General features: G+C 34.9%; 1 protein-coding gene across 2 annotated transcripts in view; it reads right to left on the bottom strand.

Annotated features, from left to right (window-relative positions):
• Znf385d (zinc finger protein 385D) overlaps positions 1–24938 on the bottom strand; it is an 826924-nt gene that overhangs the window by 464516 nt on the left and 337470 nt on the right. Inside the window, exon 1 of one of the 2 annotated variants that reach the window (XM_078038304.1) lies at positions 18849–19139. The exons of the other annotated variant lie outside the window; for it this stretch is intronic. Coding sequence (XP_077894430.1) covers positions 18849–18858 — 10 coding nt within the window. The 5' untranslated portion in view covers positions 18859–19139. Of the gene's footprint in view, positions 1–18848; positions 19140–24938 lie in introns of those variants that run through there. 2 annotated transcript variants of the gene reach the window in all.

The raw sequence follows: 24938 nt of genomic DNA, 5'->3' as shown, positions 1-24938 counted from the left end.
ATTATATCTGTTTTGATATAATACTTTTTAAATTTTCAAAATGTAAAATTATTTGATTAGAAGGGAAAAATAATCTTCAAACAAAGAAGAATATGCAATAGAGAATATTGGTATTGACTCCCAAATCCTTAACTATATGCCAATATAGTTAAGGATTTTTTTTTAAATATAAAAAAAGGCTTCTAGAGAAAATAGCTCTTTGGTTGATTTAATGTGATTCTCTCTATATAGAACACAGCTCCTTGAGAAAGTACTGTACATGGACACTACGACCAGGATCTGACAAGCTGATTGCCACAAGTACAGGTAAGCACAATAAATATCTTTGAAGAGGAAAATTAAAAAAAAAAAGATTGAAAGAGGGAGAAAATTGCCTGCCCTCACTCTTTGAGGGCTTTGAGGTCAATGCTACAAGTATGATATTTTGAATATGTTACATTTTATTTACTTGTTACATCTCTGTGGTCAGCACATTGAGTTACCATGCCTTCTGGTCCTGATGCACCACAGGGATCTGAAAGATCACGTGATTTGGCATGGTAGTTCCATGACTGGTGACTCTATCTTTACCCCTGGCTCAGATAGCAAGGCCAGGCTTCTGACTGGGCATACTCCTGGGGTTCAGCTACACTCACCTATTTTTTTTTGTAATCCTACCTCTTTGCCCTGTTTGGGATAGACTGTTCCATGGAAACACCCTTTGTGTGTTGCCTTCTCTTGCTCTGCCTTTGGGTGTGGTCTTCCTAGATGTCAGTCAATCTGCTGACAGCAGATATCATGAAGCTAGACTCACCTCCCCCCTGCCAAAACCTGACCCCTCGCCTCATTTGAATGACTTCTCCTCAGTAAAAGGATTCAGCACGTTCTCTCTCTCCCCCTCCCTCACCCCCAAGTAAAAGGAGCCATCACAGGACCCAAGGCAAAAGGTATCTCTGTCTCCTGTGTGGTTATTTCGCGCAGCCCAGTTAACCTAGAGTAACCCTGAGTGTTTTAGTCTTGAGAAACGTGACACATCTCGTCTATAAATATACAGATATTAACTGATTCATTAGGTCTGGGCTTCCAGATGGAAAACTGAATAATCAAGATAAGTTTGAGCCCTGAGAGTGAATGAGATGACCCTGGAAATACAGGACGAGAGTAAAAGACACTATGCTATAGAAAAGATTAAACAGTGTTGCTTTTCCTTCAGGCTCTGGGATGGTCTGAATTTTGAAGGGAATGGAGAGGAGAGAAAATACAATTGGTCAGGTTAAGCACAACTGTCACCATAATGATAGTTTTTACAACTAAAGCCAAGAAAGTAAGAAATTTGAAGGGATTGTAGTTACTTCCTTGTTATGACAATAACCATAAAAGCATCTACAACACTGATTGATGATTAATATATGCTAGCTTCAAAAAACATTTAAAAATCTATGACTGAGAATTAAGGAAGACAAATAACGAAATGGGAAGCATCCAACAAATGACATGCTCAACAAACCCACCCCCTGCCCCTCCCTTCCACCACAAGTCACATAATGCTAAGAGGATTTATTTGCATCCACAGTGATGTGTAATCATTAACTAAAGAAATGAAAAAACTCCAAAATGTATTAATAAAGCTTTCCAATTCACTTTCTCACGCACCTTACAGTACAATCTGTCACATTACTTGTAGAAAAGAGGACAGAGGTTATCTGTTTTAGTATCTACAAATGAATTGTGTGATATCACAGCAAGCAACAGAGCTATGTTTATCTTTCTAAAAAAATAAGTCTTGCAATTTTATTTGCAAGAACTGTAAAAATGCAATGGGTGGAGGAAATAACTAAAAATTAAAGTATATATATACATACACATACAGACACACACACACACATTATATATATATAAAAGAGAGAGAGAGAGACCTACACTAAGAAGTCAAGAATATTATTTCTGTACCTAAATTGTCAAAAATATCCTTTCATTTGTGGCAAGAACCACAGACAACATTGTCAGTGAGTTAATAAAGTAGCTCAGTCAGCAATAAAAAGAAACGATCATTTAAAAACTACCAGATGTAGTGATTTCTGCATTCTGGAAGATGGAGCAGGTGTACTTTTCCCTATTCTGCCCACTAAGTAAGTGCTGAATTAAAAACCTTGAGGATTGTATGTAACACAAACCCAAGATTCTGAAAGACGGAAAGAAGACAAACTCAGGAAGCTCACTCCTGTATGACTCCATGGGTTTCAAGAGCCACATGATGGTGAAATTCCTGGGTTACTTTTTATTCATCTATCCCAGACCCCAGGCTTGGAGTCCAAGAAGCCAACAATCCATATGCACCAAAGGGTGCAGATTGGAGAAAAAATTAAAAAGTAAAAATCCTCAATCAAAGAATCTTTCCCTCACTAGCCAAAGGGCCAGGAAAGAGAGGGCAACCTGGTAAGATAAGAAACCTTTAGACAATAATACTTGTGCTCCAGCCCAATACCACAGAAAAACCTCTTGCCCCAGTTTCATCCATACCACAAAATTCTGTAGGTGGATTCTATACTTCAGTCTTTCTGGTCCATTATAAGACCCTGTCCCTATTCCTCAGCCTTCTTGGGTTAGTGGCTGGCAACAGTAGTAAGCACCATCTTCATGGAATCAGTGGAGACCCATGGGAAGTGGTAATGAGCAACTCTTGCCTCTCCTACCATGGTGTTCTCAGTAAAGGCTTATAGGACCCAGAACTCCATGCAGAATTAAGGAGTCGCTCTGTACTGAGACTCACTTGGAAACCTGGACTTTCACCCATTACCTGGCAGTAAAGAGGTGGAAGCCTGTCCTTCCCCTGCAAGAACAGTACAGAGGAAGCCAGCTAAATCTGAGGAGACACATAGGACTTGTGTGTTGAACACTGAAATCTATGATGAAAAATAAAAAAATAAAAAGATCTAAGTAAGTGGACAGACAAGTTATAATGGTTTTCATTCTGCTGAAACCGATAGCCAGATTTAATATAATTAGTGTCAAAATCCCAAAAGGCATTTGGGTGCTCCTACAGATGTAATTATTTTGAAATATATATGGGAAGGCAAAGAACTAGAATAACTAAAACAAAACAAATTTCATACAGAAAATAAACTGGGAGAAATCAGTGTCAATTTAAAGAGAAAAGCTTAAAAATCTAGGCATATGGAAACAAAATTTTGGGTACACAAGATAAAGCACAATTTCTAAAAAGAAGAAAAACATATCAGTTAGACTTGTTAGACTTCATTAAACCTACAAATATTTCCTCAGTGAAAGGCCTGTAAAGAGACAAGCTACAAATTGAGAAGAACTATTTACAAATCAGGTCTTCAACAAAGCATTAAAAATTATATAAGGAACTCTCAAAACTCAACAATTAAAAGAAAAAGCACATCCTCTGAATACAAATGAGCAAAGGTCATGAACATACACTTTTCGAAAGGGATATACAGATGGCAAATAAGCAAATGAAGATACATTTAGCATCTTTAGGCATCAGAGATATGCAAATTGATACCAGATTGAGATGTCATTATGAAACTATCAGTATGGCTAAGTAAAAAACATGGACACCACCAAATGCTGGTGAGGATGCAGAAAATCTGGATCTTTCGGATACTGATAATAGGAATGCAAAATTGTATAGCCACTCTGGAAAATTTTGGAAAATTCTTAGTAAAGGAAACCTGCTACCAACATATGACACTGCAGTTGTAATCCTGAATACTTATTCTAAAGCAATGGAAAATCATGCTCATACAAAAACTAGTGTGCTATCATCTTTGGCCACCTTATTCATAACTGCCAAAAACTGGAAATAACTCACATGTTCCTTAAGTAGGAAATGATCAAACAATGTACAGTGCATGTACACTGTGGAATAATACTCAAAAAAGGGAACAAAATATTGACATATGCACAAACATTTGTGGATCTCCAGAGAATTCTGATTGAAAAAATAACTTTCCCTAAAAAGGTACATACTGCGTTGTTTCATTTATGTAACATTTTGTGAAAGGCAAAATTATAGAAATGGAGAACAGATAGTTGGTTGCCAAGAGTTAAGGATAGGGAGGAGGAGACTGGGAGGAAAGCTGGCCTGTTTTTATTAGGGCTGAACGTGGGCTGTTGGTGCTGATGAAACTAACGTGCAACCTGACAGTATTGATTTCAATACTGAACCAGTGGTATTGTTCTACAGTTTTTTGTATGTTACTATTAAGGGAACAAAGTACATCACACATAAGATCTCTGAATTCCTTATAACCTTAAGTGAATCTATAATTACCTCAAAATAAAAGCTCTAGTAAGAAAAGGTGAAATAAAGTTTATTTATAAACAAAAGCTGAAAGGATTTCTAAAAACAGTGTTTGTAAGAAACACTAAAATATGTCCTTTAACTTGAAAGAAAATTGTACCAGAAACTAACCTGAAATCTCTGAAAAAAAAAATAACACTGGCAAAAGGATCATTGAGAGAAATACAGTTATATATGTAGCTGCATATTAAAATATATTTATATGTTACCACAGGAATAATCATGTATTACATATATGTTTCATATTTGTAGTTATATAGAACCATATTAAGGGCTGGGATTGTGGCTTACTGGTAGAGCACTCACCAGCACATGGGAGGCACTGAGTTTGATCCTCAGCAACACATAAAAATAAATAAAATAAAGGTATTGTGTCCAACTATGACTTAAAAAAAGAATAAAAATAAAACCACATTAAGGCCAAAACTACATATATTATTACTAGGACAGATATTAAAACAAGTTAATATAGAGAAAAAAATAATTACAAAGTTGCACTAAAATTATCTACTGAACACAACAGAATGTAGTAGATCAGAAAGATAAAAATAAATGGAAATTATGGAAAACATCACAAAACGCTATGTATACATCTGACCCCATCAATAATTACATTAAATGTCAATGAATTATATATTACAATCAAAGCACTGGATTGTTAGGTCAGAATAGAAATATCCAACTGTAGAAGATATACATCAGATTCAAAGGAATAAATGCATTGAAATAAAAAGTATGGAGAAAAATGTACCATACAAAATATTACCATAGTAAAACAGGAGAGACTATAGAGACATCAGACAGAATAGATTTCAGGACAAAAAAACGTCCTGAAATATCTCACACCACTCAGAATGGCCATTATCAAGAATATAGACAACAATAAATGTTGGCAAGAATGTGGGGGACTGCAAATTGGTACAACCAATCTGGAAAGCAGTATGGAGATTCCTTAGAAAATAGAATGGAACCACCATTTGACACAGCTATCCCACTCCTTGGTCTATACCCAAAGGACTTAAAATCAGCATAATATAGTAACACAGCCACATCAATGCTTATAGCAGTTCAATTCACAATAACTAAACTGTGGAAGCAACCTAGATGCCCTTAAGTAAATGAATGAATGGATAAAGAAACTGCGATATATATACACAATGGACTATTTCTCAGCATTAAAAGAGAATAAAATTATGGCATTTTCAGGTAAATGGATGGAGTTGGAGAATATCATGCAAGCGAAGTAAGCCAATCCCAAAAAACCAAAGGCGAAATATTCTCGATGATAAGTGAATGCTGATCCATAATGGGGAGTGGGGAGGAAGGGGAAAATGGAGGAACTCTGACTGTGAAAAGGGGGAGGGTAGGAAAAGTGAATGGGGACAGGAAAGATGGTGGAATGTGATGGACATCATTACCCTAGGTACATGCATGACTGCACATATGGTGTGATGCTACATTGTGTAAAACCATAGAAATGTTAGTTGTGCTGCAGTTGTGTACAATGAATCAAATTGCATTCTGCTTTCATAGATATCTAATTAAAATTTTTTAAAAAAATTTTAAAAGGAAACTCACAATTCCCAATGTCAAAATTTATCACAAAGTCATAATAATTAAGATAATGTATTACTAACATAAAGGTAGAGAGATATAGACCAACCAAATGGAATTTGAGAGTTGCAAAATAAATTCTTACATAGATGATCAATTCATTTTCAACAAGAATGCTGAGAAAATTAAAGAGATATTAATAATCTTTTCAACAAATTGTGCTGGGACTACAGGGTATCCATGTGCAAAGGAATGAAGTTGTACATCTTCCTTATTCAGTACTAAAAACTTAGATGAAAATGGGTCACTAGCTTAAATATAGGACTCATACCTAGAAAATTTAGGAGTATTTGTCATCTTGGGTAAGACAATTGATTTTTAGATAAGACACCAAAGACAGTGGCATCAAATTGAAAAATATGAATAATTTGAACTTCTCCAAAATTTTAACAATTATGCTTCAAAGGGAACCTCCAGCATGTGAGAATGGTGCAGAAAGGCAAAGGACCTAGAAAATCCAAACTAATTTTGCAAAAGTACAAATTGGAAGACATAGAGTCACCAATTTCAAAGTTTACTGTAATGCTACAATAACGAAGGCAGTGTGATACTGGCATATGGTGAGGTGATGGACGGAACTGACACCAGAAATTAATCTTTATACTTATGGTCAATTAACATTTTGGCAAAGATGCCAAGGCAATTCAGTGGCAAAGGATAGTCTTTCCAACAATAGGGCTAAGAAAACTAGATATCCATGTGTAAAAATATAAACCTAGGCTTTCAAATTAATATATATATATATATATATTAATTATTATATATATATATATTAATATATATATATTAATTATTATATATATATATATTAATATATATATATATATATATATATCCCAAATGAGTACAGACCTCTGTGGAAGAGATATACTATAAAATGGACAGGAGAAACTAAAGGGGAAAATTGTTAGATGCTTGGGATAAGGAAGCATTTCTTAAATAGGGCACCAAAATGTATAATTTTAACTTCATTAGAATATACACTGCCTGTGCTTTAAAAGACACCTTTAAGACAATGAAAAATCAGGTCTTCTAAGGGGAGAAAATACAAATTGTATTTGATAAAGGTCTTGTATTCACAACACAAAGAAATTTACAACTCACAATGAAAAGATAAATAATTCAATTAAAAAATGGACAAAAGAACTGAACATCCAAAGAAGATTTGCAAATGGCTAACAATAAGCACATGAAGAATGCTTGACATCATTAGTAATTAGGGGAATGAAAATTAAACCCACATTGAGATAGGATCTTTAATCTGTTAGAACAGCTATAATCAATACCAGACAATAAAAAGTGTTACAGAGGATAAGGAGACACTAGAACCTGTAGGCACAGCTGGTGAGGATTCGAAATGATATGTAATCACATCAGAAAACAATTTAAAAATTGAAGATAAACTTAACATTTGACCCTATAACTTTAGTCCTAGGTATCCATCTAAATGAAAAATATCTCCACACAAAGATGCCCATGCAAATGTACATTACATTACCAACAATAACTGAAAGTGGAAGTAATCTGAATTTTCTATCCACTGGTGAATGGATAAATAAAATGTGGTGTGTTTTGGTCAGTGTTTTCACTGCTGTGATCAAAAGACCTGACCAGAACAACTGTAGAGTAGGAAAAGTTTATTTGGGGGTTCCCAGTTTCAGAGGTCTCAGTCCACAGACACCAGGCTCCAATCTCTTAAGCCTGGAACTGAACATCATGACAGAAGAGTATGGTGGAGGGAAGTATTACATCATGACCAGACAGTAGAGAAAGAGAGAGACTTTGCTTGACAGAGACCAAATGTACCTCCCAGGCATGCCTCCAATAACCCACTTCCTCCGGCCACATCCTACCCACCTTCAGTTACCATTCAGTTAATCCCATCATGGGATTCACTGACTGACTGGGTTAAGGCTTGCATAATCCAGTCATTTCTCCTCTAAACCTTCTTGCATCATCTCACACATGGGCTTTTGGGGGACACTTCATATCTAAACCATAACATGGCATGTGTATATGTATGGTGGAACATGATTCAGCAATAAGCAAGATCATGCTACAACACAGATAACCCCCCCACAAAGAGTGTGCCATTGAAACTTAATAGATGCACAGGCCTAGACATGGTATGATTTATTTATAAAAAATTTATGGAGACAGGAAATGGATTAGTAAATTATCTGCACTGGGGTGAGAGAAGAAACTGACTGCAACACACTGGAAATGGTACTTAAGGGATGATGCAAATGTTCAAAAGTGGATGGTTGCTGAGGGCCATTACCAAGTAGGAATGACCCATCGAAATTTCCTTGCCAAGCGTACCCCATGCTGCTTAGAGGACATTCGATGGGACATTGCATGCATGCTTTAATAAGGTGACCTTGCTCAAGGACCAAGGCGGATCCGAGTTTAGAGCTGATCAGGTTTGAGGAAGTAACCGCTCCTTGAGTTTAAGGCGTTGCCAGTTTAAGATAATGGGTTTTAGGGAAGTTGGAGATTGAAGATTATTGCTGGGATTAGGGTGTTCCTGCTGCTTGTTCCCGTTGAGTTCTCGTGAGATAAAGATGGGATTTGGAGATAGCCTCGTGGAGTAGGTGAATTGTGCGGGAGACGGCAGAACGCGATTGCCCCTGGACCTGTGTGGAGGCGGTGTGAGAGCTGGAATAAAGAATTGCTGTTTGAACCTACAAAGGTGTGTGGTGGCTCGTGATTCTGGTGCCAAGCCGAGACATTGGCTTTGGCAGATGGTAATGATGTTGGTACCAAAAATCATTGGATCATGCACTCAAATAGGCGAATTTATGCTATATAAATTATACCTCAATAAAGGTGTTAATGAAACATAAGTTCATGAAGGCAAATGAAAAAGAAAAGCCCCTTACAATAAGCACCATATTTAACTGCTTTTTTCAGTGTCCCTAGATCTAGGACTAATGGGGGAAAAGATCAAAATGCAATTATTATGTTCATTTTTAGTACATGATATAGCACTCTGATTATGGCTTAATACAGGGATAGAGTTTTCACATTTAAGCCATGGGAAGCACTGCCTTTAGGCTGTCTGCCCTAGGTATTCTAACTCTCTACTCAGCTTTTGATTACACATGGAGTAGCAGTGAATTTGACATTATAATCCTTGACAAGTCTAGAGAGCAGTTGTTCTCTGTAGCTGATGAGGTGGGGGAATCATGAGTTTCAACAGTCAATTGAACAGGAGTCAGGATTATTCTCTTCTTGAGAAAGTTAAGAAGCTTGGAAACACATACAGAACAGAAGGCCATCCATCTTTTCTGCAGAATAGGTGAGCAGATTCTAAAAGATCCAAGCCCTCAGTCCTATCTGCCAGCAAGGGCTGCAGCATAATTCAACGACAGTCCATGTTTTTACAACATATTTGTTCCTCTTCATGACCAGTGTTAAGATGTTATTTTTTTTAAATTTTATTAACTAGCATCATACTAACTACCTACGGATTGCTATGTGGGCCTATTTACTGAAATTGGCTAGCAGCAGGAGGTTAGAAGGGCAGAGAATATATGGCTTTCCCCAAATCAAGCTGCACAAGATTTCCCCAAGGAGACACTGAAGTTCCCCAGGGAAACTTCCTGAAATTTGCAGCCCTGGTCTGCTTTCTGTGTACCATTTTCCTTCTGATGTGGACCTTAAAATATTGAAGCCTGCTTCAATTTGGTGGCTTATACATTTAAAGACCAATAAAGGACTCAGCTCAATTCCTTTTTGCCACAGATTGTTTTATGCTACTTTTTCTCCTTTACCTTTACTCCTTAATCTCCTTGAGAGCTGTGACCCAAACTGTCCTCAGAAGGATGTTCTCTAAGTTTGTCTGCATTTTACCACTTAACACACATTCCCCAGTTCACAGTACATTTGATACCATGTAACTGGGAGCACGCCTAAAAATACATAATGAGATTCATAATAATGAGTAAAGAAAAGACTTTTAATATTTGTCCATTTTCCCTAAGCTCAATGCTTTGTAGCTAAAATTTCCTGAGTTTCTTAGGATCAAAACCTCTGAATCTGCTTTGTATATCCATGATCATAACCTGTTGTTACTTGACATCAACAGTAAACAAAAATAGACTACTTACTGTTCATTTGGGTAAAGAGGGATAACCTTTGTAAATTTCTATATATTATGATGTGTACCAATAAATCGATCCTATCTAAACATGATTCTACCTGTGAATCTTCAAATCCATTCAATCTTATTTAATAAAAAAGTCAAAATGTTTTCAAGTCAATTCAAAGAATACTACAAATTTCAAAATCTGAACAGCTTTGATATCTCCTTGTTAATTATAGCATTGGAATTCTCTTTGATTCCTTTTCCTTAAGTCTAAAAAGGAATTAATTATTCTTAGATGGTAGAATTGCCAGGCATATTGAATAAGGTAATGCATATAAGGAACTCAGCAAAGTTGACTAGCACATGGTTGGCTCTCAATTAACTAGCTGTGATTTACATAGCAACTCACTGGTAATATTAAAACCAACTTTGGCAGAAAAAAAGCACTGAAAAATAAAAATTGAGACAGCAGTTTCCTAGTATTAAAAAGATTTGAGCATGTTCTTTAGACAAGAAAAAAAAAGAATATTTAATGTGTTGCATATTACATTTTCTTTTGTTCTGTGAAATACAAAGTATATATTACTAGATTTGTTAAATGTTATTTTGGAACTTAACTGACAATCTCTATTGTTGGTGTACATGTCTTTTTTTTTTTTTTTGATGAAGAACGGTTTACAGTGACGAAAAGGCCATAAAACCTGAAATGCCAGGGTCTACATTTGGTTGAAATATGCTTCAAACTCGTATGTTTTACTTCCAAATAAAAAGGATTTAGAATTCACTATCTGCCAATAGAGATTTTGAGTTCCAAAGAAATCAATGTTTCTGCTTTTATAATTACTGTCATCCATCGTAAGTGATGTATTCAGAGATTAGTAATAATTATGTTCCTAAATATTCAAGCCATAAAGATCTTGGATTTTTACCAGATGACAGCTTCTTGCAATTACATATGCAAAAAAAAAAAATGATATGGCTATATGTTCTAGGACTCAGTGTACTTGTTTACTACATATTGAATAGATGATCAATATATTATGATGTAAAATTGACTACTGACTGATAATACATCAGGTAAAGAATTCTAGTGATATAATGAGAAAGTTAAAATTTGGGGACCAAATTTCACCAGTGAAGGCTAATTAAACAACCCCAGCCCTGAGGAAAGCTGGCTGGCTGGCAGCTTAGCTGCACTAACAGTTGAACTTGCTTTGCAAACAAATGAGTAAACAAAGCTGCTAGATATAATTAATTTGGGTTTTGCACATTGTTCCTTCACCTTTTTTATTTACTAAACAATTCTCATCTCCATTAAAACACAGAAGACTAGTCACATAAATATTGGCTGTGTCTTCCTTAACAGGAATAACTGGAGCAAAAACTGCTTCTACTCCAGTGTCCGAAGGCACTTGGCACGTTGTTAGCCCTTAGCTGCATGTCACTGTTAAGGAAGCCTCCTTAATACCACACCACAATTAATATACCTGACTCGCCCAAATGTCTCCTTTAGATGCGATTTATCTAGTTAAGTGTGCAATTACCTAGTAATAAATAGTATAGAAGAACATGGAGGAGTACTTGTTCTCTAATCATCAAAGTATATGTTAGTATTAATGATTAACAAGTTAACTTTTAGCCCTATGCATTGCCATAAAATAATCTTTATGGAGACTGGAGTTGTGTGGCTCAGCATTAGAGTGCTTGCCTACCATGTGTGGGGCACTGGGTTTGATTCTCAGCACCACGTATATAAATAAGTAAATAAAATAAAGTTCTATCAACAACTAAAATATATTTTTTTAAAAAATCTTCACAAGAACCTTATTTTAATAAAATATTGATTCATTTATTATTTTGTGTAACAAACACATAATCATGTTTTATTTTTGATTTTTTTATTTAAGAAAATTGTTTTGGGTACTGAGGAATGAACCCAGAGTTGCTTTGCCTCTGAGCCACATGCCCTGCCAGTTTTATTTTTTTCTTTGAAACAGGGTCTTAGCAAGCTGAGGGCCTTGCTAAGCTGCTGAGGTTGCCTTCTTGAGATCCTCCTGGCTCAGCCTCCCCAGTTGCTGGGATTACAAACATACACAAATGTGCTTGGCACAATCATTTTTTAAAGTGCTTCATTAACTTATTTAGTCCTCTAAGTAATCATTAGAATTGGGTATTATCCCCACTTTCACAATAAAGCAATTAAGACATGAACATGAAGTTAAATAATTCAAGGACACAGAGCCAAGAAGTGAGTCTGAATCTATACAGTCAGACCACATGACACAGCCTCGATGATACCAATTTGTTCCTTTAGTCCAGTCTCTGTAGAATTTATTTCAGAATGGTGCACTGGAGAGTTTTCTTGACCATATGCAATTTCCTATAGCTGCACTTTGTTAGACTAAAATTCACTTGCTTGGTTTGGAAGTGACCTCTTAGCACAGAGAATGAAGACTACATGGGCAGACTCCGTTTCTCTTAAAGATTAGTTTGAGGGCAAAAAGATACATGAACTAAACATAGACACTGGAGCTGAATCAAAGCTTTTATTTTTCTCCTAGTATTCAGTTGGGTATATACCCATAGGAATATCCATGGCTGATGGGTTCCCAGGACTCATGCTGTGATATATTTAAATTTTTTCCATTTTGTGAACAGTTTGGTATATTTGAGTATAGTCAGGTTTTAAGGTATCTTGAATGTTGAGATTTAGATATTCTAAATGTAACAGGGGACCACTGAAGGCTTCTGAGGAGAGAAGTACCAGACAAGGGCCATGCCTAAGAACAATCAGTCTGTGGAAAGATGCCGAGGGAAGCGGGGATAGGGCAGGGTCAGAGATGCCAGTTAGACAGCTAACATGGATAATGTCAGAGGGGAAGAGAAGAGGAAAAATAATATGTCTAAGGAGACTTCAGATCTTCCAGTCTCGGTAATCAGAAGAACACAGTTTCATTCATATTATCAGAAGAGAGAAATCTCATTTGGGAGGAGAGAGGAGAAATGGGCAGGGTGTTATACAGCTGGAGGAGAAAGGATGAATATGATTTTTCAACAACATACATAAAGGTTATTTCAATCATCACTTGGCATAATGAGGCTGAAAGTCTCAAGCTTCTTAAAGTAGGACTTAGCTTAGAGGTCTAGCTTTTTTTTTGGGGGGGGGGTTACCAGGGATTGAACTCAGGACCATTCAACCACTGAGCCACATCCCCAGCCCTATTTTGTATTTTATTTAAAGACAGGGTCTCTCAGAGTGGTTTAGTGCCTTGCTTTTGCTGAACTGTCTTTGAACTCGCAGTCCTCCTGCCTCAGCCTCCAAAGCTGCTGAGATTACAAGCATTTGCCACCCTGCCTAGCAGAGGTCTAGTGGTTTTTGTTTTGTTTTGTTTGGCTGTATCAGCACTCGTCTCCACAAATCTAGAAGATTTTTTGATTAATAATGTATCCCTCACTATAGCTAGCCACCTATTTCTTCTTCATAGAACCCATATTGTTTTCTTTATAGCATTTATCATAATTGATAATGACATTCATTGATATGTTTACTTGTTAAATGTTGCCTCCACTAGGCTGAAATCTTCAAGACAATAAAATCTTTATCTCATTTGCAGTAATATGTAATCAGGAACTGGCATAGTTTATGACACCGATGAGTAAATAAATGATTCCAGTTTCACCACCTCACTAAAAGCTGTAAATTTTATTATGAATCTCAGAGCCCCAAAACCTGAGGTGATAGCTGGGTGTTAAAACCAAAATCAAATCAAATCAAAGTCTATACACTTCCTGGAATCTTCTGAAAAAGCAAAGGTTGGGAAGAGCTCTAACTAGGTGAGCAGCAGATTGTCAAATTTAAATATTCCTCTTCCAAATGGAGAAACTCTATTAACGTTTCTACCGTTCAGGTTCTGGGATGTAAAATATTTACGAATATAAAAGGTTATGCTGTCATGCTGTAATAAGCAGAGAAAGATGCACTGCTCTGGATCAGAGAGAGTTGCATTATAACTAGTAGAAGCCAATCTCACAGCTGGAGTGCAACAGGAAAGGAAAAAAAAATACTTCTCAATATGTAAAAAAAATATGTGTTTATAAAACTTCAAATATTTCAATCAAAGTATATAGTACGGCATACACTAATTCTTTTTCACAGATGAAAGACCCAAATAAAGTCAGGTTTTTAAAAAAATCAAAGTACAATAAAGTTCTGTGATCCAGAACATCTTCAATCACAGTCCCTTATTCTGCTCTGTCATCTAATTTCACCTTCTCCACATCAGTGCCTTTGACCTTCAGAGAACGATAACACCAATGACTCTTACAATTATTTGCCCCATTGTGCCAATGTAATTGAGTTTACCTGCAGACCTATCTGACATTGTATTAATAATTGTTTATGCTAGAGGTATTTTAGCTACACTAATAAGCCTTTGTAAAATCTAATCAAGAAACTTTAAAAAAATGATTTGACATTGATGTTGAAAGTATTGTTAACTGTACTGAATTTCTCACTGTTGTTTGGATTTTGAAATTTATCCTACTATTTATGTTTAAAAACAAAATCATAAAGCATATTGTACTTTATAATCTTTTTTTGTCTGAAATGAAAGGAAGATTCCCTCTTTATAAGTGTTCCTACAGCATAAAATGAAGAAAACAATGTTTTACTTTCACTGATAAACAAAGGTACAGTAATAATTTTAACTGTTGTATACAAGACATATCCATCTATGCTCTTAAACTATAGCCAATATAAATAAGAACATGGATCCATCTTAAAGTAGTCTCAATAAAATACACATCTTTTGAATCATAATATTTCAAGAAAAATAAACCAAAATTACAAAATAATATTCTTAAGAAATATCTCTCCTTGCAAGAAGTATCCAAACTCTTCCACATACCAGCTATGTAATCTCCAGAGAACTCAAGTGGTAACAAATATCTGTGTAACAAAAATGATCTAAGTTTTTATTTGCCTCTAGTAATACTAAATACAAGAATATCCCAACACTTACCATAGCAGTTATGGTTTCATTTTGCCTGTAATTTTACACTTTTTCAACTGAACTAAGTTGCAGATCTGTAATTCCAGGAATATGGAGGCTAGGGTAGGAGGATCATAAATTCCAGACCAGCCTCAGCAAATTAGAAAGGCCCTCAGCAACTTAGAGATACCCTGTCTCAAAATGCAAAGGACTGAGGATGTAACTCAATGGTAAAGTGTTCCTGGGTTAAATCCCTGGTACTAAAAACTACACACATATATATATAATTTTTAAATATATATATATATATATATATATATATATTTAAGCATACTCATTTAAGTCGTATAACTGACTCACTTCAGTAGGTTTTGACCATATTCAGATCAAAATCTGAATAACTATCAAGAAGGAAGTTCTGTGATTGACACTGGTGAGCTTGGCGGTGAAGGCACTCACAGCACCTGAGGAATAGTTTGACAGTGTGTATCAGGGTCAAGCCTGAAGGCAGCTTGTCTAATGGTATACTGCAGGGCAGTGGTTGAAGAGAAGGAAAAGTAGGCTGAGTGTTACTGGCCAATTTTTATCGCCTGCCCAGTGGCCATACATGAATTAGACTTCAGACAGGTAATTAGACCTCAGACAGGTGATCCCTTGACGCATGCTACCCAGATGACAGGCATGTGACTCTTCCTTGCTCTTGCTACCTCTCAATGAGCTGCTGTTTACATTTTAAGCATCTATATAACTTGGCAGTTCTTGCTGTCCACATCAGACACCGGCCATGTCAGTCATACCTATTGTCAACACTTCACATGCCACATTGACTCCTTCCTGTGACTTATGTGCACATTACCCTAAAACTATTATGCACCCTGAGACCTCTATCTGATGCCCGTCTTTTTATGCTTGTTCAGTTTCATGTCCATCATTCCCCAAAATCAACATCAAGTTCACTTCTCAGGATGTGGATACTTCAAAAAGGGTGGGGTCAGAGAAGTCTCAAAATTTATTTGTCACCAATGAAGCAAATCTGTGTAAATATGCTACATAAAATGTCAATAAATTGATGATTCAGAAATAGTATTGAATCATGCAAAAATATTATCCACTTTATAAGAAGTTACTCCAAATAAAAGTGCATCACAGAAAATCAACCCAAATACTTTTCAGTAATTACCAAAGGCTCAAAGACAAAAAATATTATATCTAAAGAATTCGAGACCAATGACTAATTAAGATCAGTAAGGAATCAAAGTACAGTATCTTTGAAAGTAAAATTTCAGAAAACAGGAAAACAGAATACAGTTCCTTTAAAATATATACTTTGTTTCTTCAAGAACAAAATATTCAAAAAAAAAATGAACTACCTATGTCTCTCTTGTATGGAGAAAAACATCTGGTTCCCAAGCTATGGCTTTCCTCAGCTGTAGGAACTCACTGACATAACTTTTCATGTCACTTTGTTGATGATTCCCATCATTTTGGAAATTTTATTATTTTGAGAATACCAATACATTCTCTGACAAAATTGTTATCTATTTTGAAATAAAAGCATTACATATATATACTAAGCTGACTCAAATGTCATCTATAATAAAATCTCCTGCTTCGCTAAAATAAGAGAAGCAAATACCCTTCTATGGAGGCTGAATGTTTTCCACATTTTTTAAAATTTCTGAGCCCATCTCTCTCTCTTTTAAATAATATGAACCACTTCACCCTATGCTTAATTTGAGGTAACTAAAATTTTCAGCTTCCTAAGTAGAAAGAGAAAATTTTAAAATATATTGTCTCTCTTGTTTATAGCCTTAGGTTCTCTTTCTTTTATCAAGAAAAAAATACACAACACACTCATATTGACATTTATGTATTACAGCCAATTACATGATAAAATAGTACCCTAACTTTACAGTAGCTTATTTGTTAATATCTTGTGCCATTTTACTTAATTTCTGAAATAATAATAAATTTTCATTTTCAGAGCAATCATAACCGCTTATTACTTAATGAGTTTACATTTGAAATAAAATTTACCCCCCCCCTTTTTTTTGGAACAGCCAGGGGAAAATAAGCAAATAAAAATAGCTTTAAGACCCTTTCCTAAAACTGCACAAATGAGAAACTCTTTAAAATTAGGATCCACATTCTAATTTCTGGTGAGTCATCCTCCTGTCTTGTAAAAAATGATACAAAAAGGGACTCATCCTGCAGCTAATGCATAATCTAGAGATTTCCTAACTTTGGATACAAGCTCACGGTCATGAGGACACGAGAAAACCTAAGCACTACAGAAGCAGCCACATAATTTGCTCCTTGATTTATTGCATCTTTGGCAGGCAATGCTCCAAGCTTCCATGCATATATGGGCAATTGGGGCATCTGTGATGAAGTGCTGTTGACAGAAGTATGGCCCGTGGTAACATGATGGCTATAATAAGGAACTATGGTAAGTCAGACAGCTGTATCAATGGTTATTCTCTGCTTTGATATTTCAGAATGTCAACGCATCATCACAAACTGTCAGGGGAAAAGAACCTGAAAGATATGGGGAGAGGAAAGGACACTTCTAACTACAGTCCCTTAATCAAGCCACTCTATAAGAAATCCCTAATCACTGGTACATAATAATACATAATAATACTGGTACATAATAATACTGGTACTTCTCTAAAACAAAAATGAGGGTCTCTCCAAAAGCTGAATGCCAAGTTAATCAGTCTTAATATGTCATCATTTATTTTGTCTCATAAGAACATTGCATCTTAACCAGTCAAGGTCAACACTGGAATCTTCACGTCAGCACATAAGGAAGTGTAAGGCAATATCACTTCACATAAGAACTTATGTTTTTAATAGCAAATACTGTATCAGAAGAGCCATAAGACATATCAAATTTCAAAGACTATAGTTTGCTATTTTATATGTGGAAACCTAAAATGAGGGAAATATTAATTTATCTCACCCACTCCACTTTCGGTACTGGCTACCCTATAGGAAAAAAAATATAAATAACTATTTTTTTTATTTGACTTTCCTGTTTTCCTAATCTTTCTTCCTGTGTTCCAATTTATCAAATATTGATAAAATTTCAATGATGTCCATCTTTTATAACTTCAAGAAAAATGAATGATACATCTACTGACTTTAATATATTAAATCTATTTAACCAAAATCCTTTAATTCAGAAAGTAGTCCAAATGATACAATATAGATAATACTGAAAAAGGAAAATTAAGGACAATGTGTAACAAACCACATATAACTTCATAAGCCATAAGAAAATAGCTTATGCAGACTGAAGAATTCATTCACAGGTTGGTTATACAACGCCATCACAAACATAAACATGTATATTTTTCTCAATAACAGTTAGAAATCTTAGGAACCAGACGCACTTTTTTCTAGCAATTTCTAGCAAAGAAGAAAAGAAGGATGCTATGTGAACAGTAATTTAGTTCTGGCAGTTTAATGGAATGGCCAAACTAAGCCTGAAAATGCTGATGCATTTTTGATGCATATGGAAATACAAAGAAATCATTAAATACTGTTACATTCCATGACAAGAACTATGATTGCGTTGAAAATTCAATCAAGTTTCCTTGTCAGTCCAATAACGATAATTTTAACATGTTCATACCAAAAACCCAGTGAACCATGGTATTGCATACAACAGAATGAAACCAGACGCTAAGTCTATGATTTAGAAAATACAAAATATATTTACTATTTATTCATGTTTTAGCTGTATTGTACTTAAGTAAAAGGACCATTTTTTAAAGATGGAATGAAAATTCATATACACAGCACTCTTCTTTTTTTATAGTCTCACACATTAACTTACCCAACAGCATTGCACTTGCTGCTAATGAAAAGAGAGCAGGCTGTACAAATCTTCTTAAGTCTCCTGTGGCAAGAAAACTATTACAGAAATGAATAGAAGGAAGTCTCTGGAGCTTTTCTCTTGCCTTCTTGTTTTACTAAAGGCTGTTAGGATCACACTGAGAACTGTCAAAGCTGAATAAACCACTGGCAATTGGGTTTATACCCTTTGGGCAGTCAAGCTTTCAAGGGGACGATTCGACTTTGTCCAAGCACCAATATATTAGAAACAATGTGAAACTCCCAGAGACTGGAGCCTGGCTTGTAACTGTAGACAAAGACACTCTTTGCTGCTGGTGGTTTGCAAGGGAAGGCTTGTCAGAGAGAGTTAATTCAAGCAGCCCGAAATTACATCAACCCTGTGCATCTAAGTACTGTTAATCTGCAGCTTTGCACATTGTATTTCCAAAGCAGTTCAGCTGCAGGGTGGGAGAACAACTGGGCTTATAGAATCATTCAGAAATGTGAAATTTCTTAACTTCCCATCTTTAACAAGAAAACACTCTTTAAGTTTTATGGGGTGAGGTAGGAGAGATGTCTTTCAAGCTACCCCTAGGAAATTATGTGAAAGTCAAATTCAGATTATTATCTGATAATATCTTCTGAACACAATTAATTTTTTTTCAAATAAATGAGCAGATTCATCAATAATTAGAATTACAAGACTAATTTTGCTGGAATTTTATATGATGGCAAACACCTATCTTCAAAAGCATATTTAGTGCTTGCGTTGGAGTATACAACAAAGGGAACTTGTGAGATCATGACCTTCCTCTTCATTTTATAGATGAGTGTAGGTGGGTAAGTCACAGTGAGTTGGGAATTCTCATTTACATAGAAAACATTACAAATGCAATATAAATATGAACAATTTGAAATGCTCATATTCTCAATTTATGCATAGGAAGACTTAGAAAACACACAGCATAATGCTAATGTTTATCAAATGTTGAATGCATAGACTAGATGACTGTTGTTTTATATATATATGCATGTGCACACATACACACACACACACACACACACACACACACACACACACACACACACATTTTTCTGTCACGCAGGCACTGGCTGGCAGAAGTAGTATCTGACTTAATAAAATTTATGAGTATATTTTCATCTTCCAAAATTATCTGAATTGTGAAAGAGCTGTTGTAACTCATATGGGTATCCAAATGTGAAAATGTACATATATGGTGAGATTTGTGTTAGTTGTATGTTTTCTGCCTGGAAGAGCAAACATTTTAAGATTGTTTTTTTTTCTACTTACTAGCTGTATGAATTTCACCAATTTGTTTGAAAATTTGATTTAAACTTCTCTAAAACAGAAAGAATAGCAGCTAATTGGAAGGCTATCAATCAAGATTCAACTATTTTGATCATATAAAAGAGTATGATACAAAGCAAGTTGAACAAATGTCAATTTTGCTGGAATTTTATATGATAGCAAACACTTATCTTCAAAAGAATATTTAGTGCTTTCATTGGAGTATCAGTTTGCTCAGTAATCTTATGTATTATGTGTGTTCAAATGATCCCATGCCTAATTGATGTACCATCTTAATCATACACATAACTAGAACACTCATATTAAGCTCTATCACCAAATTACTAAACTTTATGAAAATACCCTCAAGGAGAAGTCATTTAAATTTATGCCCCGAAATATTAAGTTGATGACCTAATTCTATATGTTTATTCCAGAAACATTAGTGATTATGCTTCATTTCCTGTTTAAGGAATTCACAGTAATAAGAGTCAGTTTCACATTTTGAATTACGCTGTTCAATTTCAGGGCTCTCTAAAAATTAAGAAGTCAGTTCACAGTACTATGAATTTAAGCTGAACCCAGTAATCATCTCTTAATTTTACTTAATGCAGTGTGTATATTCACATGGAAAATTAGCTGATTTAGCTGACCCCCCGCTCAGGTCATGGATCAATGCACCAAATATATTTATGTATTTCTTCAAAGTCAGACACCAGTGAGCCACAAATTAGGATCTCTTCTTTCAGGGACGCACTGATTCCTTGATTTGCCAACTTTTAACTTAACTATTTCCATGCTTTCTTTAAAATGATATTTACAATTAGTGATAGTGAATACTGCAACAGTTGCTAGGTAAATATTTTACATTTTGTCTATAAAATATTTCAGTAACTATTCAGTTCTTTGCATTACATACAAGGAAAATCAACATATAGAGCAGTCTACATTGAATCATCTATTACTTTACAGGTACCCCAATGTTCAAGTTGCATTTATTATATCCTAAACACGAGAAGTCATTCAACAGCAGCTTTGAACTTAATTTTCTCTTACGTATATCTTAAAATAGAAATTTCCCATAGGCTGTTTTGTTTTCACTTCACACTGTACTAAGAATTACTTCTTAGTTTTGTAAATAATCTCCTATGAAAGCATTTTAAAGAAGATGGTATTGCAATGTGTAGATCTACCATCATACTTTAAATTCAATTAACTGACTTGGATATAGGGGAAAATGGGTATTTGACACTGCTGACAAAATGTCAATGTAAGCAAGCCTGAGAAATACTTTGTAAATCTGTATTATTTATTCATTAACACAATTTTTTCAAACTGGAATTGTTGGGCCAAAGGTGATAAGATTGTTTCAGATGGGCCCTTATGAAATTTTCTAATAATTCATATTGCATTTATATAATAATGCCAGAACATATTATTTATAACACCGTATACACATTGACAGATACACAATAGAAAATTACTAATTAAAATACATCATGACTTGATTATTTATACTTATTGGTAAATTTACATTACATTAGAATAACCATAGATCAAAGTGCTTCCATGTGTTTTTACAAATTGCTCATTTTCATGAATTTCTTTTGGTGTAATGCTATCATGTTCTCTCTCTCTATCCCTTACACTTTAGTCAATGTACGAGACCTAGCAACATTTTACATTATGGTTTCAGTGTTACACTTAGCATGGCCTTGGTTAAGCCTGGATTATATATTTGTTAATATTTAGAACTTTGTTATTTATGAATCAGTATTTGACTTAGGTTTTGTGTTATCATACCATATGGTATAATTAATTTTTTGTTCTGATACCATTTGAGAGAACACTACTGATGTGCTGATTTTACATTGAATTTTCATATACCTTTGTGTTTGATCCTATATTACCTAATATATTTCACCAATTAATATTTACCTTGTGCCATGTCAGTATCAACCATTATAATTATTAAAGCTTTATAATATATAACAGTGTAATCTTCCCTTGTTTCTCTTCTTTTTTAAAACTATCTTGACTTCTGTTTCCTAATTATGTCAATAAATTTTATATATGCTCCAATTTTTAAAAAAAGTTATTGGGATAAATTAAGAAAACAATAGTTTTCAATAGTGACTCTATAACATAAAATCTGAAAAACAAATGAAACTTCCTGCTCAAACTATTTTAGGAAACAAGTTTTTGTTTTGTTCTTTTCATTTTCTTTCTTTTTTGATAATCGTTTTAATTCTTTAATATTGATTTTAAATTCCTTAAATTCCTCAGTCCCCTTGAAAGTTAGTATTCTAAAGTTTTTAGATTCATCATCTATTCATATAACTACTCCAATTTTCATTTTAATTTATTCATTTAAAAAAATTTTTTTGGCACCAGGGATTGAACACAGGGGTGCTTACCATTGAGCCACATGCTCAGATTTCTTTTTCTATTGTGTTTACAAATAGGGGTCCCACTGAATTGTTTGGGGCCTTGCTTAAATTGCTGAGGCTGGCTTTAAAGTTGCTATCCTCCTGCCTCAGCCTCCCAAGTCACTAGGATTACAGGCATGAGTCACCATGCCAGGCAGTTCTTATTTTTAATATTGTATATTTGTGTCTTCCATTTATGTCCAAAATATACTACATTTCTGTAACAGATTGGAATGTTTATATATAACATATATATAAAATTTTTATTTTTCTAATTCTTTAACTTCTATTATAAGCTTCATATTTTCTCCATGTTTTGCTTCCCAATTTCATGAGTCAAATGTTTATTTCAGACTTTGTCATTCTTTCTTCAATTCTGTAGTTCACTATGGAAAATGTGAAAGATGTAGAAGGGAAAAATCATAATGTAAATTAACCATAATGTCATCAATAAGAAATAATTACATTTGTTATGCGGTAAATAATAAGAAATTTCTCTGTCTAGAAACTTTGTATGGGCTTTCAGGACAAAATAAAGAAAAATTTAAAAATCTAACAGTCATGATAGTTCAGCTAATTATATTGGGAAAATTGTCCTCCAGGACAGGCTTTGCCCATTTACAACTCCTCCATGAGGGGGTGAGAAGATCTGTTTTTTCCATACTTTTCACAACACTGCATTATTTCTTGTTCTTATTTATTGTCTAAAAAATTAGTTTCTGCTTTAATTTTCATTTAATTACTCATGATATCTAATATGCTTATGGACCATTTGTTTTGTGATTTAGCTGCTTATCATTTGCTCCAGATTCTGTTGGAATCCTAATTTTTTTTCCATTTTAATTATAAGAATTCTTAGGAGAAAATATATATATTAGCAAAATATCACAAACACACTTCTGGATTTTTCACTGGGGTTTAGAAACTGTTGGACAGATCTCACATATAGAGGTCTATCAGGCTCCCCAATGTGCTACTTCTGTCCTGTGTGTTGGGGCGGCCATGTTTACTGTTGGGTCTGTCAGCATAGGGTATAGGGTATCTGATTTGAATGCTATAGATTCTAAATGGCTCCACTCTGAGCCTTCACATCTAGTCCTCCATTTTCTGAATTAAGCTCCTCCTACTCTCTCCACTCATTTTTGTCCATCACAGAGCTCTGCTTTTTTTAAAAAAGTGAAGCTCTTGGTGACTTCCATAATCTTTATTCAGGTCCTATCTTTACTACCTGTGAAAATAAACCCTCTAAATGCTAATGTGTTTTATGTGTATACTGCCTTTTGCAAATTCTTGTCTTAAATGTAGTTTCCCAACCTCTCAAGTTTATACTCTTTTGTCTAGCCCCCATAGAAAGAAAAAAAAAAAGCATTTCATTTCTGCGGCACTTGCTTAGGAGATATTAAAAGAGGACGTCATGCTTCCTCATAATTATTTCTAGCCAGCTGAAGTCAATAATGAACTACTACCTTTACCTATAAGGGAGCCCTTTAAGCCAAACTTTCAGCAGAGTGAACGGAAATCTTCCTTTAGCAACCAGCAATGGGATTTATTTTACCCAACTACGTGCCAGTAGTCACATAACTTCCCCTTTACAAAGTTGCTTTTAATCCTTACATAGTATAACCACAATGGAATCCCCTCCTCTTCCAGGGCTTGAGATCCTGGTCTGACCTCTCATTAAATATTCAGTGGGGTTCCCCACCCAGTGATGTCTGTTCCCTTGGCTGGTTGCAGCCCCACATCCATCCCCACCCCTGAGATCTGGGGTCTTTGTTTTATTCTATGAGACAACCTTCTTGATTCTTAGGCACATCATAGATTTAATAAAAACCTTTATTGGGGGAAGGCATTAATAAACATAAACATGATGCAAAAAATGTTTAATTCTGAGCTACAGCCTAATGTAAAACTTACTGAAATGTGAAGGAAAATAGACAGGTATGGCTCTAAGGTTACAGGGCTAGAGTCCTGAATCCATCACTTTATGTTGGTTGATTTTGGAATCTCCCTGGACCTCGGTTTTTTCATCTTAAAAAGAGATAATTAGAGTAATTAAATAATTCAAATTAAAGTCCTAGCTTAGAGTTTGGCACAAAATAATCACTCAAAATGGTTGACTCATATAATTTATAATTATAAATTAAATGTTGAGGATTGGCATCAAAATTTTGTCATACAATAGTATAAACCATGGATCTGATGCTGAATGATTTACGGAACCTATCGGTTACCTTTCACGTGCAAAGATAAACTAAATGCTATAGAAAGAAATTTTGGAATCCAGAGATAAAATTGCTTGTTATAGGGAAAGGTTGTACTGTCTATAAGCTCAATTCTCAGACTTTCAAAGAGG

The sequence above is a fragment of the Ictidomys tridecemlineatus genome, chromosome 2 (assembly GCF_052094955.1).
Source record: "Ictidomys tridecemlineatus isolate mIctTri1 chromosome 2, mIctTri1.hap1, whole genome shotgun sequence".
In the NCBI taxonomy this organism is placed as follows: domain Eukaryota; kingdom Metazoa; phylum Chordata; class Mammalia; order Rodentia; family Sciuridae; genus Ictidomys; species Ictidomys tridecemlineatus.
Note: the sequence above shows the minus strand (reverse complement) of the source record. Positions and strands in the feature narration are given on the sequence as shown.